The following is a 20,342-nucleotide window of genomic DNA, read 5'->3' as shown; positions in this document are numbered from 1 at the left end:
GGAGAGAGAGAGACTTGTTCCATATTATCAGTTAGTAGACTAACATCCCTGAGATTTTGTCCTTTAAGTTCAAAAACAAGCAATCCTTGTTGATGCTTGGTAGAAACCAACACAATACTGTAAAGCAATTATCCTTCAATTAAAAATAAGTAAATTAAAAACAAAATTTTAAGGGAAAAAAAAGAACAAGTAATCTTGCAACACCTCTCTCTGTAACCCCACAGCATCAACCTCTTTGGCTCCATGATACACCTAATGATTCATGACCTCAATCAGGCCAGTGAGAGCCCCACCCATTTTTGTCCTGATTATTTAGCTTTCCTTCCTTTATACAATATTTTCTTCTCTATGCTAAATCTGAGCAAAAAGTCTAACAGAAACTATCTTCCCAAACAGAACATGGTAAAGCTTCCTTTTAACAAGAAACTAGATATATCAAAGGATTATTTGAAGCAACATCTATCACATTCCTTTCTCTGGATGTCATTAAATCAAGAACTACCTCCATGGAATAAGTTAAAGCAATATTCTCCATGCACTGGTTGTAGGGAAATTAATAGTATTCCACTTAAAAAAAAAAAAAGGGGGTAGCATTAACAGAACAGAAATACTTCATCAGGAGAAGTTCAACTATGTCCCTTTGCTTTCTTTCTAACCACAAGGTTTCATAGAGTCTCTAAAATGCAAACATGCATTGCAAGCCTCCAAGAGAGGAATGTAAAATATATCTGATTCCAAGCTAACTTGACTCTGAAACACTTTATGCAAGGATCATCCCTTTCACAGAGCTGGAGGTTCACAGAACACACGTAGGTTGGGGAGCAGCTACTTACAGGCCAGATCTGAGCTGGCTAACAGCCAATGGGCAAGTCAGACACCTCATCTCTGTCCACTCTGCTCTCCCCAAGCACACGGATCATACTGTTTCTTAGGGGAAACAAGACAAGGATAGAATGGAGAAAAGTTCACTGAAATGATGAAAATACAGCACTATATCTAGCAGGAGAACCATTACATGTAAACATTCCTCTCTAGAGAGGGGGAAGAGGGAACTCTCTTAGCAAGACCATTTTAAATACACGGTATGCACAAGAGGGCTTTCCCAGCCAATAACTGGGAAAACGGCATCCGATCACACTAAAATTGGGAATTAGGAGTATATGGCTTATTTTAAGATGTCACAGGTTTCTTTTCAGCCTTGAAAACACAAAACACATTTAATATCTTTAATTTGAATGCAAATCAAAATCCGGCAGGATCAGACACATTTTAAACTAGTATTTTTAACTGGTTTTTCACATCAGTAACCCTTAGACACATGTTTTAACCAGTTTTTAAAATGAAGAAAGAGATAAGAGCTCCAACAAAAAAGTTACAATGGTATTTCAGGTGAAGTACTTCAGGTATGAACTGCAAATTTATAGACACTAATGTCATCAGACACACGGTGATGGCTGTGGGCACTCAGTCACGCCTGACTCTTTTGCGACCCCATGAACTGCAACCCAGCAGGCTCCTCTGTCCGTGGGATCTCTCAGGCAAGACTACCAGAGTGGGTTGCCATTTCCTTCTCCACGGGATCTTCTTGACCCAGGGATCAAAGTCGCATCTCCTACATTATAGGTGGATTCTTTACCCCTGATCCACCAGAGAAGCCCAATAGAGCTTACTATTTTGATCAATCACATTGGGAAGCCAGGGAAGGTTCATAATTATAGCTATATAGAGTTCCCAAGTCAGAACAATACAAAAATACCAAGCCATCTGACCTTCTACTTTTGCATACTCCCCAACAATGGGGACATATGGATCGAGATGACAGAATAATCTAATTGTATTAACCCCTACTCCCAAACTGCTAAAGGAGAAATAAAAACTATTTGTGCGGTCTTTAACTGGGAACTTAGATCTACAGAAACAATAATACAGAGGCATCAGTTCCTCGTGAATATGAAATACGGCCTTTGCTTGTGTGTGTGTACTCTTTGCCCAACACTGATGCACACATTTGACTTCTGCTCTATGAGATCTCTGAAAAAGTGAATCTCATACCCTGCTTTTAAACATCAGTAACCTTCAGACAAAAATTTCCATTCTGGCTTTAACCAAACATTGCTTCTGACTCATTTGTTTCAAGGATTAGCAAGGGTCTGAAACCAATGTGAGAAAGTCAAAGAAAACAGTTTTGAAGCACAACACTCTGAAACAAAGCAAGACCAAAGGAAACTGAAGCTGCCCTGTGATGACAAGGCCATTTCCTCACTTCCTGTAAAGCAACTCACGCTGACAAGATGAGGAAGCACCAGGACAAACACCCGTTTAAACTAAGGATGGATTAAGAGTCAACTAGAAGAGTTGCTGCTGCTGCTGCTAAGTCGCTTCAGTCGTGCCTGACTCTATGCAACCCCATAGACGGCAGCCCACCAGGCTCTCCCGTCCCTGGGATGCTCCAGGCAAGAACATTGGAGTGGGGTGCCATTTCCTTCTCCAATACATGAAAGTGAAAAGTGAAAGCGAGGCCGCTCAGTTGACTCGCAGTGACCCCATGGACTGCAGCCTACCAGGCTCCTCTGTCCAGCGGATTTTCCAGGCAAGAGTACTGGAGTGGGTTGCCACTGCCTTCTCCAGGAAGAGTTGAGCATCTACTTAAACTAAGTTGGGCATCTCGGCATGGTAGAAGGAGAGCCTGATGCCTAAATTACAATAATCACATTTTTGCTTTGGGAGGCCTTGTATGGTCCGATTAATATTTAATATTAATGGTTAATATTTATTATACAATAAATGTAATAATCACCAAACAACAAGTTTTACAAGTGAAATTCGCTCAGTTGTGTCTGACTCTTTGCAACCCCATGGACTATACAGTCCATGGAATTCTCCAGGCCAGAATACTGGAGTGGGTAGCCTTTCCCTTTGCCAGGGGATCTCCCCAACCCAGGGATGGAACTCAGGTCTCCCACATTGCAGGCAGATTCTTTACCAGCTGAGCCACAAGGGAAGCCAAATCACCAGACAACTGTGGGTCTAATACCCTTGACTTGTGAGGGAAATTTTTTTCAAATTTGTGCATCAATGTTGAGTAAAGAATACACACACATACACACTTACTGAAGCCTCCTCCCGTCTACCCAATTATCACTGAACACCCTGGCCCCACACCCCTAACCTCCTGCTCTTTTTTTCTAAGCCTCTATTTCCCACCACTCTATAAAGTTACTATTTATCATGTAACTCTTTTGATAGAAGATAAGATCCTAAGTGCAAAGAACTCAGCTGGGTTTTGTTTTCTGCTACATCCTACTGCCTAGAACAATTCCCAGAACAAAGATGCTGCTTACTAGATACCTAGATATCTGTTGAACGAAGGGATAAATGATACTATTCTTTGCCATCTTTGGATGCTACAGTTCAAAACAAAAGGAAAGGATTTTACTCACTTTCCTTTTTTTACCTAAGAATTATTCCAAGCTTTCTCTCTACTCTAATCTTCAGTCCAAAAGAATTTAAGAAAACTGATATAAACTAGCTGGAAAATGTGTCACGTTAGTTGAATAAATTAAGAAAAAAAAAGAGATGGAGTAAAATTTATTTCACCTTAACTATTTTTTAAAGTATGCTTAGTAAAATGCCTTTTTATAAATGATTCTAGAACTTCCTAAATAATTCCTTTCTTCTCACTCCCCTTGATTTGAGCAGTGACTACTGTAACTAAACTGGTCGATTTCCCTCACAAGTCAGGGCTATTAAACCCACATTTGTCTGGTGATTATTACATTTACTGTATAATAAATTAGCCATTGGACCATACAAGGTCCCTTCCCAAAGCAAAGCTAAACGGTGATTATTGTAATTTAGGCATCAGGCCCTCGCTCCACCATGCTGAGTTGCCCAGCACTCTTCCTAGTTGACTCTTAATCCATCCTTAGTTTAAAAGGGTAGCTGATTCAGCTGTAGCAATAATAAAATGTGATATCATGTTTTCCAAGGGGGGGGAAAAGGGTAGCTGATCCAAACACACAGGAGGGAGGTGAGTGCCATAAAGACAGGAAAGATCATTCAGTTCTGGGTCTATGAATACAGGCCCAGAGAAGCTTTATCTTACTACGTTTTCATTTTTTTATGAAAAATTTATCGTTATTTGAAATTTCCCAATGGGAGACACAAACAGAAATGTGTTGAAGCCAGGTGCAGCCCAAGGGCATCAGCTTACAGGCTCTTGTTTACAGCCTCAGGGCAGACAGCATGGCCGTCAGGAAGCCCACTCCCACTCCTAAAGCAGGTGAGGCTCTCCTGCGGTACGCGGTGTCGAGCCACCCAGATTCCACCAAACTCCTGGCAGTTCCTTCCACGTGCACATCTTTTCTGTGGGGAGCTCTCACTAGCACACAGTAAGAGCTCAAAAAATGCTTGAATAAATGAAAATCTGAACAAGATCACCTGGTTCATACTTCTAGTAATCCCATGGAACCCATCAGTCTGTTTCCTATCTTTATTCTTTAACCACTGTGTCCATAGGGTCGCAAAGAGTCAGACACACAACTGAAGCAACTTAGCACATTCTTTAACCAATCAACCTTCAGGCGTACATGCCATCAAGGTCACCGGCACGGATACCAAAGTGTCAAACTAAAAGAGACAAGCCCACCCCTGAAGATCTATAGGGTGATATCTATTATGAGGAATAAGCAGCATTCAGAATATTATGAAAATAGAAAAAAAAATTAAAAAGGAGATTTGACAAAGTAAAACAGTTGCATACCATGCGCTTTGTAGGAGATGAGCACAGAGATGAAAGAAAATTCAGCAAATTGCTACCTGATTTCTCCATCATTCAAAACACCTGATGAGCTTCTTACAGATGGTAGTTAACTAAGGCAAGTTAAAAATGTCTCTATTTTGTTCCTTAGCTAAAGCGTTAAGAATAGAAAGGCACAGCTTATGCAACCAATAATTAAATTTCATACACATGTTACACTTTGCCTGTTTAAACCCCAGCAACTATCAGATTTAACATTCAAAACAGTATTTGGAATCTTATCCAAACATGGAATCGCTCTCCCAAGCAGGATCATAGGGTAGTTTGGCTTCTCCTGAGCCACAGAAATATCTCCTATACTTTTACAATTTTTCCCTTCATATTTGTTCATGATGAAAGCATCAAGGAAAACTTACAGCTGTGCAAAAGATGCATCGGCATTCCTGGAGCGTGGTCATCTTGTCCAGAGACTGCTCACACAGGCAGAGTTTGCAAGTAACAAGGGGTGCCAGGGCCAGGTCTCCAGGCGTGGGATTTTCAGCGGCCGTCATGGTCAGACAGTGGAGCCTACCCACTGAGCCCATCAGCTTGTCCTCAGCCTCCTTCAGTCTCCTCAATCCCTACGGAAAGGCCCAAGGCAGAAAACATCCATTGATATAGCTATTGTTTAATCAACATCAGGACGCAGCAAATCCTCCCCCTCAGTGATCTAAGGCTACAGCGAGTGCATTTCTGAGAACCATGGGCTAGAGAGCTAGCCACCTTGGCAAGCTATCCCTGGAGTTCCGAAATGTAAGGTGACCTCACTGTCCTGACTCACTCAAGTGACCTATGGAAATTAAAATACTATGAACAGACACACCATTTTGGAATGGCATTGCTATGATCAATTTAACAGACTCAAAAAACACTTAGAACATCACTCAAAAAGTTAAACACGTAATTGCCATACGATCCAGCAATTTCACTTCTGGGTGAACACCCAAAAGAATTGAAAGCAGGGACTCAAACAGATGCTTGCACACCCATATTCATAGTAGCATTATTCACAATAGTCAAAAGGTAGAAAGAAACAACCCAAATGTCCATCAATGAATCAATCAATGAATGAACAAAATGTGTTATAAGCATACAATGGGATACTATTTAGCCTGAAGAAGGAATGATAATCTGACACATGCTACAGCGGGGATGAACTTTATAGACATTATGCTAAGGGAAATAGGTCAGACACAAAAGGGCAAATATGATTCCATTTATATGAGGTACCTAGAACAGCCAACTTCACAGAGACAGAAAGTAGAAAGGTGATTACCAAGAGCTGGAGGAAGGGCAAATGGAGAGTCATGACTTAATGAGCGCAGAGTTTCTGGAATGATGAAAAAGTTCTGGGAATAGAAAGTATGATGGTTGCACAACCTTTTGAATGTTGTGATTATAATGTCACTGAATTATACGTTAAACGGTTGAAATGGTAAATTTTGTTTTGCATATTCTATCCCAATAAAAATTTTTTTCAACATGGTATCAGTGTTGTGTTCCTTCACATGCATCGCTTTACTTAATCTTTTACAACCGCAATGATCATTTCCTTCACTTTACAGATGAATTGAGGTCCTGAGAAGCTGCACAATCTGCCAAAGTTCTCAGAGTTTATTCACAACACAGCAAAACTCAAACTTCTATCTTTTGAGGCCAAGTCCAGTGCTCTCCCATTACACCAGAACTGCCTCACAGACGGATATTATGTGCAGAGATGGAGCAAGGAGAGAGGGCTATAAGAAGGGGAGAGTGAGAGGGGAAAAAAGATGGAAGGAGACCTGAATTCCATGACTACAGCTGTCATTAGATCACTGAAATTGTACAAGAATAAAATCTGTCTGTACAAGTAGCATGACTATAGGAAAGGATATTTCTATACCAAAAAACAAAAATTATAATGGAAGCCCTTCCATTAGATTTTTATTCACAATATCTTTATTTTTATTCATATAAAAATCATATAAAGATAAAATCATTAAAATATCATATAAAGATAAAATCATTAAAATATCATATAAAGATATTCATAATATCTTTATTTTTATTCATAATATCTTCTGATTAAATAAAAGCAAAATCTAAGAGTATCTGTGCTTAGTCAATCAGTCACATCTGACTCTTTGCGACCCAATGGACTGTAGCTCGCCAGGCTCCTCTGTCCATGGGGATTCTCCAGGCAAGAAGACTGGGTGGGTTGCCAAACCCTCCTCCTTAAACGAGTATGGGCAATTCTGATAAATTTGGCCACAAAAATAATTATATCCTCTCCTTCCAGAAGATTCAGACTCTCTTCCTCCCAATTTTCAGGCAAAAAAAAATTATTTTACATATTCAGCACTTGTTACACAGCCTCACAGTGGCTTAAGTTTCATTATATTAGTACGAAAGTACTAAAATAAGAGAGTGAAAAACAGACTGGATTAGATAGAAAATCTATGAGATCTAATTGCATTAACTTTCTTAGGGTCATATCAGAGTCAGCAGTTTCTAACTCTAGTGACCTGAAGTGTTTAAGGTTTATCACCCGTTCCTTGAGAAGCAGTAAAAGATCTGATTAAAAAGAAATTAAAAAAGAAGCTAATCAATGATTGGCTTCCAATATGATAGGTATTTCTTGGGAAAAGACCAATATGGTTCAAGACACCATGCTCTTATTCAATCAACTATTGGTGACCTATTATTCAAGAGCAAATTAAATTCAAAACAACCTGCACATCAAATTCAGGATTTTTGAGTTAAAAAAAAACAAAAAAACCTCTTTAGGGTCAGTTACAGGTAAAGGTGAATGATTTACTTCTTTCCTGTCCCCAGTTTATGCTTACACAGCTACTATCTGCTTTCTTCTCAAGACTTCCTCGTTGATAACACACATCATCTTACCAACAACGTATTCTCATCCATCTTTTCCCAACACTGCTCATACAACATATTCTGAATTATTTTTCCTCTCAAAAAGAGAAATCCCAAGTCACACAGCAAGAAGAAATGCAGCCAGCAAATGCTTCCTGAGTACGGAAGATGGGAAGTGACACAGGCCAGAAACATCCCACACCACAAATGTCAACTACACCAACAGCCCGTTCAGAGGAAGCTGTTGAGAATAGATAAATCCTGTTGCTCCAAACCTAACAAGAGAGCTAGTTGTTCTTCAAGAAAGTCATTCATTTCTCACAGTCTCAAACTATACTATTTTTTAGAAGGAGACATTGAACAGGCCAATGTACTCGAAAAACGAAGACATAATGGGATACCTCTTAGAAGGTTATGTCTTCAAAACAGTCTTCTTTTAAGGCAGGGTGGGAAGGTGTGTGAAATCAAAGCCATCTGAAATTTAATCTTGTCTCTTGCCATATACATAAGGTTTTACTCCATAGTTTGTGAGTAACATGTCTATGGGCTATGGAATCAAAGTTGTAAAAATAGAAAAAATCTAACATCTCCAAAAGTTTCCTCCTGTACCCTTTATTTATTATTGTTGTGTTTGTGTGTCTGCTCCGTGTCTGTGATTAAGAGGAGTTAACATAATATCTATCCTTGGCAAATTTTTCAATATGCAATTCAGTTGTTAACCATAGGCATCATGCAGTTCCATAGGTGTATATTTATTTAGTTCTCCACTATGTACATTAACTATGTAGTTTTTGGTCTGTCAATCTTACCTCAATAAAGTGCCTTAAAATTTAATATATATAAATTTAAAGTATATGTATTATATGTGTGTGTATATATATATATGAAGTTTTGTATAACATAAAAACTTCTTACAAAGCAGAGACTTATTTTGTTATAAAAAACAAAAAATTCCAAGCATTCCAACCAAGGCAGAACTTGTGACTGAGACAGGAAAGAAGGCACATATTTCATCTCTTTGAGATGTGAACAATTCAAAGCAATTCATCAAAGAAGAAGTGATTTATTTTTCTGTGTACAATAACCCCAGTTCCCCAAAGTGATGGTTTTCAAATAGTTTTAAAGCAATGGAATTTTATAAAAACAAAATCTTAAGTACTCCGCCACTGGATAAAAGAGAAATTATAGACTAGTGCCCATGGAAGCAGTACCAGGAAGATCCCAGCCAGGTGCCCTTGACCTTTTCCTCAGCAGTCTTCCAGGCACCATCGCTGAAGCTGAAGGCTTCACCAGGCATGGTTCAAAAGCCTGCCTCTTGGTTTTCACTCTGGGCAAAACTGGTAATGAATGTTTGAGAAATGAATGACTCATAGTTGCACTCCATAGAAAACGAATATCCAGCAAGAAATCTTTTCACCATTGACTCATTAGAAATTGAGCTCTTAAGCAATAATCAGGAGAATCCCAAAGTCCTCTAAATGAATCTCCCCTACACTTGAGATGTCTGTGAATAACTCCAAGATGTTCTATTGTTTCTTCACCTACGTCTTAATAAGATTCACTGGTCTCCACATAGAGAACAAACTTATGGTTGCCAGGGGGAAGGATGGAGGAAGGGATAATCAGGGAGTTTGGGACGGACATGTACACACTGCTGCATTTAAAATGGATAACCAACAAGGACCTCCTGTATAGCACAGGGAACTCTGCTCCATGTTATGTGGCAGCCTGGATGGGAGGGGATTTGGGGGGAGAAAGGATACATGTCTATGTACGGCTGAGTCACTTTGCTGTTCATCTGAAACTATCACACATTGGTTGTTAATCGGCTATACCCCAAGACAAAATAAAAAGGTAACAACAAAAAAAAGATTCACTGGTCTCCATAACATAAACCACCAGCAGCAGAACTCACTCCCAGAAGCCTGGCGAGCTGCAGTCCATGGGGTCGCGAAGAGTCAGACGTGCCTTAGCAACCGAACAAGGAACGGCATGAGGCACAGAGGGGACAGCCAGAGGCTGACGGACCCTCTCAGGGAGCATCCTCATAGGCACACTGACAACACACACGCTCCCCTCCAGGTTTCCAGGAGTCTTCCTTCCAGAGCGCCCATGACTCACTCTCACTGTCTTGCTCGACTTGTTTTGCCTCATACTTCACATTTTACCCTAGCAAGTGACTTGAACATTCCATCCTCCAGCTTGATTTAAAACAGTAACAATTATAATTACTTTTACAGTTATTACATACAAGTGTGACTAAGCTTCTTCTTGGATGCTAAGAACCCAGTGAGAAAAGAATTTTGGTAGAGAACGTAAGAGTCATGACGGAAAAAAGAAAAACCTGACAAGCTGACTTCACGTTCGAATGTTCTGAAGTTGGCGGCAAGGCTGCGGGTGCACCGGGAGGGCAGGCTTCACCCAGACTGTAGATGTCTGCCTGCTTAACTGTAAGTAACCACACAGCGCAACAGATTAGTGCAAGGAAGGAAAGTGTTAGTCGCTCGGTCATGGCCGACTCTTGGTGAACCCATGGACTGTGAATCGCCCAGGCTCTCTCCAGGCAAGAATACTGGAGCACGTTGTCATTTCCTCCTCCAAGGGATCTTCCTGACCCAGGGATCGAACCTGGGTCCTGCATTGAGGGGACAGTCTTTACCATCTGAGCCACCGGGGCTCTAAAACATCTGATTTTGCACTAAAAAGCCAGGAAAAGGGGATCAGCAGTTCTAGCTACTCTCTGAGTGTCTCCTGCACTACAAAGTGTTCATTATATGAGAAGTAACTACCTTTTGATAGGAAAGAACAGGAAAGTCACTTTTTCCCTCCTGTGTTTTCATTAGAATTGCCAAAGAAAGGAATACTTCAGAAACTGTGCTGGAAAGCTCAGGATGTATAAGGAATTTTCATATTCTGCTGGCCGCCTGAAAAAGCAATCTGCTCCAAAAAATGCAGTGGGTGAGACAGCCAACTTTCGAAGTATTTTTAACTAATGTAGTTTATGTCTGTTTCACTACCCAAAATCATAGCTGTTATTCCTCTACACAAAAAGATAATGTGATTGGAGAGGATACTGTTTTACTAGGAGACTCATCTGGCTATTTAGGAATTCTTCCACCATCTGCAAAGACTGTAAGACTCAGATAAACTGGTAAAGCACAAGATTAAAGGGACAAAGAGAAAAAGAAAGCTAACACAACCAAAGGGCTGGATATTACTGATGTAATAGAAATGTTAGCTTATGTAAAAATCCAGTTGATCTATAGTGAAGGGTCTTAATTCCAGGCCATGGTAAGAAGTCTAAGACTAAACAGAAGACGAGACACATGAGAGCTGTCAAAATGTTTATGTGCCAGTCAAAGATACTGAGTCGTCCCTGAAAAAGCTTTCATAAAAGATATGAATGCTTGACAGTGAGAGGGAGCTAACAAAAGGAAGCATTTTCAGAAAGGGGAGGTGTTGGGGAAGGTAGGGCTGAAGTGCTGCCTGTATAATGGAGAGAGATTCTGAGGAAGCCAATACTCTAGCACAGCAGGAAGAAACAATAATCCAATGGTCCCATTTCTACCTTGTTAGGAAAGCCCTCCCGATATCAACCAAGACTGACATGTCAGGCAACCAGCTCAACACAATCTGAAAATTAGTATTGTGTTGACCTTGGCATTTCTATCCAATGCAATGATTAATTTCACTGCTGGTTCATGTTCTCAACAAAAGCTGTTAGTGACTCAAATGGTACTAACTGGCCAATTGCTGAAGTTCTACCCTAAATACAGTCTGGAATGGAAGGTAGACCAGCAGGCTGGTAGAGTAGCAAGGGCTATCGATACTGGCAGTAAGTGGGGCAAGGATTTATGTGGATCTCCATACTGACGAGTCTTGTGACTCTCCTCCTTTCTCGCATCTTTGACCCACTCTCTGGCCATTCAGGGACTAGATGAATCAGTGTACAACCAGTAATATCAGAAAAATAGTTCTAATACATGCCTTGAGAGGACAAGAATAAATGAGAAGACAGTCAGCCTCACTAGTAATCACAAAAATGCAATTCCTCAAGTATATTTTATATCTGTTTTTCAAAAGGATAATGCTCAAGACCATTAAGTAGATACATCACATATCAGATACTTTAACAGGGCTTCCCAGGTGGCTCAGTGGTAAAGAATCCGCCTGCCAAGGCAGGAGACATGGATTCAATCCCTGAGTCAGGAAGATCCCCTGGAGAAGGAAATGGCAACCCATTCTAGTATTCTTGCCAGGAAAATCCCATGGACAGAGGAGCCTGGCGGCCTTCAGTGCATGGGGTAACAAAGAGCTGGACACAGCTTCGTCACTGAGCACCACACACATCACACATAAGATACTTTAATCATTAGTTGAAAACAACAGCACAGATTAGAAACTATTCTGTGGTATGAGATCCCTAGGTAACTATGGGGATTGGTTCCAGGATCCCTGGAATCCAAGAATTTTGGTATCTGCCAGGGGATACCAAATTTCCTTATATGAAAAGGCCTGGTACCACTGGCCCTCCACGCCCGTGTCTCCACATCTGCAGGTTCCACCAACCACAGTGCAGGACCCACCAGTATGAAGGACTGACTGTGTAAACAAACCCAAGAAATGCTTAATTCTTAGAGACCACACGTAACCTACTCAGGCTTTGTGAGATGGTGGCATTGCTGCAAAACAGTTTATCACTGTGATAGGAAAGGGACTTCTGCTTTTTTCCCCTACCGTTTCATAGCATCCTTCAGGGGAAATCAAGAAAAGAAAAAATATTCAGTTTAAAATTCTTCAGTTTTAACATCTTCATCTCAACAGGTTCCAGGATGGTAATAAGATGATAACTCTAACTGGGAGACCTGGTTTTTCTCTAAAAATGGAACTAATATACAAATATATCTCTATTAATTTTTTTTTTGTGGCTGAAAAGGACAGATACATCCTTAGGAAGGAAACGGTAAATATTATCAAAAACTGTTTTCTATGTAGTCTCTTTGCTATCTGAAATTATGTAACACATGAAGTACATTATTTTAATAAGATCTATTTTCCTAACTGTATTGAGATATCATTAAGAAAAAAAAATGTGTAACTTTAAGGTATAAAACCCAACGATTTGCTATAGATATGTTTTGCAAAATGATTACCACAGTAAGGCTGGTTAACACTTCCATCACCTCGGTTACCATTTTTTTAAGGTGACAGTAATCAGATCTAATTTTTACATTTTGCTACAGGCATGATATATAGGAGAACTATATGGAAAGAGATATGAGGTCATGACCAACAAAGTACATGATACTGTGATAAGCTTACTCTAAACCTTCTGGAGTACGGGACTTCTGGGAGGTCAAGTTTTAACATTTGCAAAATGCCTACCCTTCTGAAAAGCAAATTTATTTTTTTCTTGCCTTCTTTCTCTGTTCTCATCACCACTATAAGGTAAGGCCCAAGAGGTGGAAATCCATTTCCAGATTTCCTAACAAAACTTTCAAAGAAGGTAGAAATGAAAATGAGAATAAGAGCTCAATGATATTCTTGACATTGTAATTTTACATTCATCATCATAGGTCCCTCCTCGACCCCACCACTGTGCCCTGCCCACCTCTTTTTTAATCAGTGGTTCCCTGGCCTCCCACAATTATTCACCCAGCCCTGCTGAATAATTTTCTTCCCCCTGCTTGGTATAACAACAAAGCTCAGAAGCAGGAAGGAATGCCACTTACAGACAGGTCAGACAGTGATGTAATTAACAGATCAAGGAGAAGTGTTATTTCAGAAGCCCCATGGAGCAAGAGACGGGCTGATTTCCTGGGTCATGACATTACCAGGAAACTACAGTTACTAAAGAATGAATATCTAAACCAAAATGTTTTCTTCAAATGCATAAAAGGTTGTATAAATATTACCCTCTCCTGTGAAAATTAAAAGTTTTATAGATACAAATTTAAAACTAGTTAGGGGAAATAACTCCTCCATCTCACACTATGTGAGGTGCAGGGGTATGTATTTTTGTATGTCTCTGCCAAATCAATTTCTCAAGGAATAAAATGCAGGAAAATACAAAATGCAGGAAATAAGGTCAACCCACAAAGAATCAAATTCCAAGCACGGAATGTGGATGTAAAGGTGATTAAACATAGTCCCCACTTATTATCAGTAAACTAGTTGAGAAGGTTGTCATCAGAGAGGTTCATATAATCATACTCAGGGTTTACAGCTTCAGCCACAAGTCCAGGAAAAAAAGAAAGGAGATGGTCTTGTTCTACCTTCCCAAGAAAAACAAAGAACCAGTTGACTGAAGGTCTGAGACTCAAACTCGTGACTGCAGAGGAATGAGAAACCAATGAGACACAGCTTTCAAAGCATGTTCTTTGATACCACAAGCCATACAACCAGAAATATGTCCGGCTGTGAATAAGAGAAGTATATTTTACTTAGATCGTTGTGCTTTCCATCTCAGGAAGGGATTCAGTCACAGATGAGAACTTTCTCACTCCATGCTGCAAAAGTATTGACCACTTTCACTCTCTTTTACAGCTTCCCATGTTTTAATAACTACTCTAGCACAATGCATTAGGCTTAGAAGTACTCATAGACCAAGTAAATAATAAATCCCAATGATAACAGAAACAAAACATTAGTACAAGACCTCCCACATAGACCTAAAGGTGACAAAACAAATTAAAACTTGAAATAATTAAATAAATTAACTTAGGTGGGCCTATGCCTCTTCCAATTACTTAACACTCAGGTGACATCAGGGAAACGTCAAAAAGACAAGACATCATTGAGATGACAAACTTCAAAGTATTTTTCACTCTCGGGTAAAACAACATGAATTAAAAATTACCATTCTGGTCCAAAGTCACTCCCAAGCCTACGCAAATTCCTTCAGGACAGAGGCTACATCATATGCATCTTTATTGGCCTCAGCCTCCAGTTCCTCAATACCACAGAAGATAACTTCTCTACTGTACATGGAGGAGAGAACATATTCAGGGCCTGATTCTCCTCTGTAGTCACTTCCAGCAATTCAAAAGCTAAAAAATACTGATAATCTGTTGTATCAAAGGTGCTTCAGTAAGTCAAGACAGGCATCCCTGAAAAAGAGTCTCAGTACTCAGGAGCAGTGGCTACCAATACCGACTCCCCAAGCTCAGCTTGGCCTAGTTCCCATCTCCAAAGCAATCAGCTGCACAAAATAGGTTTAGTCCCCAAACCGTATGGACTTTGTTCCTCCAGCAACATCTGGGTTCCGCATGACTCCTGACCTCTACCTCAAACTAGAGATTTCAAACACTAAGAACTTCACTCAACAAGAAAGTAGAATCATAAGTCAATCCAGGAGAAACGCAGAAGCCAAGACTAGTGCAGACAGTACAGAGGAATGAGTCTGGTGTCCTTAACAATGTTCCTGGAAGTGTGTTAGTGGCTCAGTCGGGTCTGACTCTTTGCAACCCCATAGACTGTAGCCCACCAGGCTTCTCAGTCCATGGGATTCTCCAGGCAAGTATACTGGAATGAGTTGCCGTTCCCTTCTCCAGGGGATCTTCCTGACCCAGGGATCGAACGTGGGTCTCCTGCATTGCAGGTAGATTCTTTACCATCTGAGCCACTCTGAAACAACTTTTCAAAAGGGAAAATTTAAATATAAATATAAATTTATCAGATTAAAAGTACTTGTATTATGGAAGACAAAAGACAGCTTCAGAAACCTCGGTGGTCTTACTATACAGCTAAAATAAGCTTCTTTTCTTCCTGATAGAGCATACTTTCCTCTCTGCTGCAGGGTTTGGCTCTGAAAACCTGGATCATAATCTGGGAGACCCAAAAACTAATTATTATGTTTAAAAAAAGACATCTCTTAAGCTGACCTAGTTTGGAAGCCTGGATGCCTTTAAATTGCCAATGAACTGAAACCATTCATGAGAATGGGGCTTTTGAATGCTGAGAATGTTCTTTGGGGCTCAGCACAAAGATATTTGGCATAGATGACTGTAAATATTTGTAAAACTCTGGGTAAATGGACAGTGTTTGACCACACTCAAACCTCATGTCCAGCACAGTACTGTAGAAGCAAGTTATCTGGGGTGATTGGTTTGGGGGGTGGGGAGGGGGTTGGTTAAGGGACTTTTTTTGTCTATTTGTTTATAATTTTAAAAAGCCAAGCAATTCAATTTTGCTACAGGACATCTTTTTACATTTTCTATACCTTGAATTTGTTTACTCATCAAGACAGTTCCAATTAGAGGCTCCTTTTGGAACAATTTATTTTCTTTCCCACTTTTCTAACTTTATGCCCATCACAAAGAATAAAATCCCAGTCACAGGCATGCAAAAGGAAGGCAGGAGTTTTATGAAAATGTGGCCTTGGAGTTCCTAATACAATTCTCTCCACGTGGCCTTGTGGATGGTTATAGATATTTTTTCTTCTCCTTCTCTCTCCTCCTCAAGATACCTTTAGAAATACCTAAGGGACTGCTACCCATGAAAAGGACTAGGGCTGAAAAGGGAGGACAGAGGAAGGAGAAGGAGGGACCAACAGAGGGATTAGATGTAAAAGGGACTGGGGGCCAAGAGGCTCATCTCAGTGAAAGCTGCAGTACTCCGATACTTTAGCCAGCAACTCACTGAAGACTGGCTGGGGTTCCTTTTGCCTCTTTATCCGCGCCCTAAAAACTGAGTCATGGCAAGGTTCATTTATTTTGCTTTGGGCCTAGACACCCTCAATTGGCTGCTTCAGAAATGTTAGATACATTGTTCTTTAACTCACATCTGGCAACATTCAAATAAACCTCCAGAAATGCCAAATCAGAAGAACACTGCCAGCCTTACTGCCAGCCTTAGCTAATATTTTGATATGATACATGCAACAGAAAGTAAGAAAAAAGTGAGACTGTTGTGCAAGCATGAAGAGAGAACATATTGCCAGAAAGGGGAAATCATTTCTGAGAAATCTAAATGTGAGAAGTACATTCAAGAGTGGACTGACAACAGAATCTCTGAAACTCCTTGTAAGAAAAACAAAAGGTACCCTGGAAGGGGTCAGCTAAAGATATCTTTTCTGCACTGATAGAGGGATCAGTTTCATTTTAACTTCAACTTGAGAACAGCAGTGGAAGATCAAAGTTTCACCCTGTTTTATCAGCAATTACACAACAAAATAATCAGCAGAATGTAGGACCAAGATCCCACGGATAACATCTTATCCATATGTAGGTATATCAACCTACTGGCATGCATTCCCAAACAGCAGAAGGTAAGTATCTGAGATTCTGCCTACTCTGGTCTCCAGCTGTAGACACTGGGAGGTCTGCTCTGATCTTGAATTTTACAATACATTCTGCAGAGACTAGTTTTACAATAAATTAAGCTCGTTCCTTTTTGCCTGTAAACGGAGAGCTATTATTGTAAAGTTCACAGGTGTTTCAGGCATTCAGAATGAATCCGATTCTGCATGGTTTCAGTACGAGAGGCAGAAAATAAAGCTAAACAACCCAGATATCAGAGTGAGTCTCCCGTCTCTTTTTCTTTTCTTAGTCCAACCCACCGCTGTCTTGCAATGCCCGCAGCACTTTAAAAGCTGCCTAAACCTACCTGGCCGGAGAGCTCCGTTCCTCCCGGCCGACGCCGGGCTTCTCAGCAGCCTCCCTCGCGCGCACCGCCAGCCGGGGCCGCTCGCACCCCGGGGAGGAACGGCTGTTCCATGCCCTCCGTCTTCCGCCCTGCTCTGCGGCTGACAGCTTTGCGCTCTGCAGGATTGCAACAGGGCTCGGGCTTCCAGACCGATCCGGCCGGAGAGGGAGGAGGAGTCCCTCGAACCGCCTCCTGCCTCGGGGTGCAGCTGCGCTGCCCGGGGAACCTCTCAGAGCGCGGGGCGCAGCACCGCCAGCAGCAGCAGCAGCAGCAGCAGGGACGCGAGCCGTGCGTTTATTTATACAGGAAGCTCAGGCGCGCACTTCCTACTTCCCATCTGGGTCGCACTTCAGCTCCAGGTGATGGTCTTAACCCTGTCCGAACCCGGCGGCCCGCGCGCCCCAGCAGTCCGGCCCTCCTGCGCTCGCTCCGCTTAGCAAGACCTCTCTCTTGTCCTCCTGGGATGCCTGCTGCAGACAGCCAGGGCAGGACGATCAGCATCATCAGCCCCTGGTATCCTTCCTTCCTCCCAGACCAGGACACTTCTTCACCTAACTGGCTTTCAGAACTTGCTGCTTCTCCTCTGCACGCGTCCTCCAGGGACACCTGTCTTTCCCTTCCCTCCCAGCCCTCCCAGTCTCTTGTTTCTAACGACCCAGACCTGCCTTCCCACCCTGCCAGAACACTTGCTTCTGTAGAGCCAGTCCCCACGCACGTCTCATCTAAAAACATCGCGTACCTGATTTGTCCTTTAGCATCTAATGATAAAATTAGAACGTAGGCAAATCAAATCAGGACAGTCTTCATGGACCTCCTGTAACACAGGTACACTTTTAGGAAAAAAACTGATTTTGCCGGAAGTGCTTTGCCAACAAATTACGTAGGGACTGCTTAGTAACCTAACAGGTAGTACTCCAGCTAAAGACAGTGTAACAGAGTAATCCAGAAGCTGCGGGGGGTGGTGTGTGTTGCGGGCGGGGGGGAGGCAGGGGGAGGTTTTATGAGGTCTTCTTCACTCCAAAACCTCAGACACTTAGTTTGTGCGACGTCTTTAACAGGTTACCTACCGACTCACTCCCCACACCCCCACGGGTCACCATCACAGTCCCAACTTTGTCGAACGTCGCAGTTTAGAAATGTCCCTGCCCAGACAGGGGAACCTTTCTGTGCTCACTCGGCACCCTCACTCGACTTTTGCAACCACAGTCAGGAATGTGCTTCCTAAAAGGAAGGGACTCGCAGCCCTTTGTGGAAGGAATACTGAGCCTGCCAGTGAAGGATCAGCAGTCGGCACGGTGCCAAAGGACACAAGCAAACTGCCTCTGGGCTCTCATGTTGAAGAAAACCTTGAGGTCAAAGCCAAGTGCGGAAGAACACAGTGTATCTCTGTGTATGATGGCAGGACAGACAGGAGGACTAGTTTTGTTTTTGTTTGAGTGACTGAAAACGACGGAAAATCATTCTCCTACAGTTCTTGAGCCCAGAAGTCCAAAATCAGGGTGTCAGCAGGGTTGGTTGCTTCTGGTGGCTGTGAGGAAAAACCTCTGTGTCTTTCTCCTAGCCTCTGATAGTTGCTAGCGGTCTTTGGTCTTCTTAAGCTTGTGGCTGCATCGGTTCACTGATGCCTCCATCATCACATGGCTTTTTCCCTTGCATGTCTCTTTGTCCACATCTCTCTTATATTTTTTCTTATAAAGACACTAGTCATGGGATCTAGGGCCTGTCATAATCCAGTATGACCTCATCTTCATTTGATTACAAATGACGACCCTATTTTCAAACAAAGTCACATTCTTAGGTAATGAAAAGAATTTTAGAGGATACTATTCAACCCAGTACAGTACGGTATGTAATAGAAAACTCTTGATTTAAAGGATAATTCATTTGAAAAAGCTAGTTTCACAAAAGCAGATTTTTTTTTAATAAAAACAGGTTTTCAAGGTCGATAAACATCTCTTTTCATGGACTTCCACTTAAACCATTATCAGAGTTTTAAATGACAGGTTATGACCAGTATTTTTGGAAATGATTTTCAAGTGCTTGTAGGGGTGTGTGTGTGTGTGTGCTCAGTCGCTCAGTTGGGAGGAGGACCAATCTTCTAGTGGGGGAGGAAGGGAAGGAGGACAAGGGAGATAAGATTACAGTAAGAGAACATACAACGGAGTCCCAAAAAATAGAACTGAAGGATATTTGAGCTTGAAAAGTCCTTCTAGCTAGTTTAGCCCAGGCATTTAGCTTTAAAGATGAGGAAACTAATGTCCAGGGAGATTTAAGGGGTCAACTTCAACCAGGTATGGGCAAAGCTGGAATGAGACCTAAATCTGTGTTAGATGAAAAAGGTATTTGTTAATGAAAACTGCCCCACAGTTGTCTAACTTCAAATTTTGCATTTACCAGTGTAAATGCTTTAGCAGACCCCAGATAGCCAAAGCAATTTTGTGAAAGAGCTAAGCTGGAGGAAATCACATCTCCTGATTTCAAACTATATTACAAAGTTATAGTAATCAAAACTCAGATCTGCCTATCATAGGTTCTGAGATAATCAATCTCAAGGTATTTTCTTGGTGTAGTGAACATTACTGATGGACAGGAATCAGGAAAGATAAACAAAGCACCTTTTAAGAGGTTACTTTATTCATCAATGCCAGTACAAAACTTTGGTGCCTTAAACCAAAGTTCAATACAGAGTCCACTTTTTCAGTTACCAGGCAATTAAGCTATAATCTCTTGTCAACAGAATAAGGGATGAAGCTGCTGCTAATATGAATGAAAACATGGGTTAAGCAATAATCATGCTATCTGCTGCTGCAAGTGGCAGATGGAAAGAAAAAATATATTGTGTAATTAAATAATATCAGCATTGATTATTTTCAAGTTTATAAAATCTGCATTCAACTTTTAATAGGACTAAATGAACATGTAGAACACTATAGTATTATGTGAACAACTCTTTCAGATCTGGAATAAAATATCTAAGAACAAATGTAACCAAGGAGGTGAAAGATCTATATACTGAAACCACAAGACACTGATAAAAGAAATTGAA

The 20,342-nt window shown here is 41.2% G+C and overlaps 1 protein-coding gene across 1 annotated transcript in view; it reads right to left on the bottom strand.

Moving 5' to 3' along the window:
• RNF144B (ring finger protein 144B) overlaps positions 1–17,585 on the bottom strand; it is an 87,590-nt gene extending 70,005 nt beyond the window's left edge. The window contains exons 1-2 of the mRNA XM_010848817.1: positions 17,258–17,585; positions 5,176–5,379 (exon numbers count right to left, since the gene is read on the bottom strand). Of these exons, the coding sequence (XP_010847119.1) occupies positions 5,176–5,343 (168 nt within the window). The 5' untranslated portion in view covers positions 5,344–5,379; positions 17,258–17,585. The remainder of the gene's footprint in view (positions 1–5,175; positions 5,380–17,257) is intronic.
• Positions 17,586–20,342: the final 2,757 nt, after the last annotated feature.

This window comes from Bison bison, unplaced genomic scaffold (genome assembly GCF_000754665.1).
Source record: "Bison bison bison isolate TAMUID 2011002044 unplaced genomic scaffold, Bison_UMD1.0 scf7180017864274, whole genome shotgun sequence".
NCBI lineage: Eukaryota > Metazoa > Chordata > Mammalia > Artiodactyla > Bovidae > Bison > Bison bison.
The sequence above is the reverse complement of the archived record's forward strand: the minus strand, read 5'-3'. Positions and strand labels throughout refer to the sequence as shown.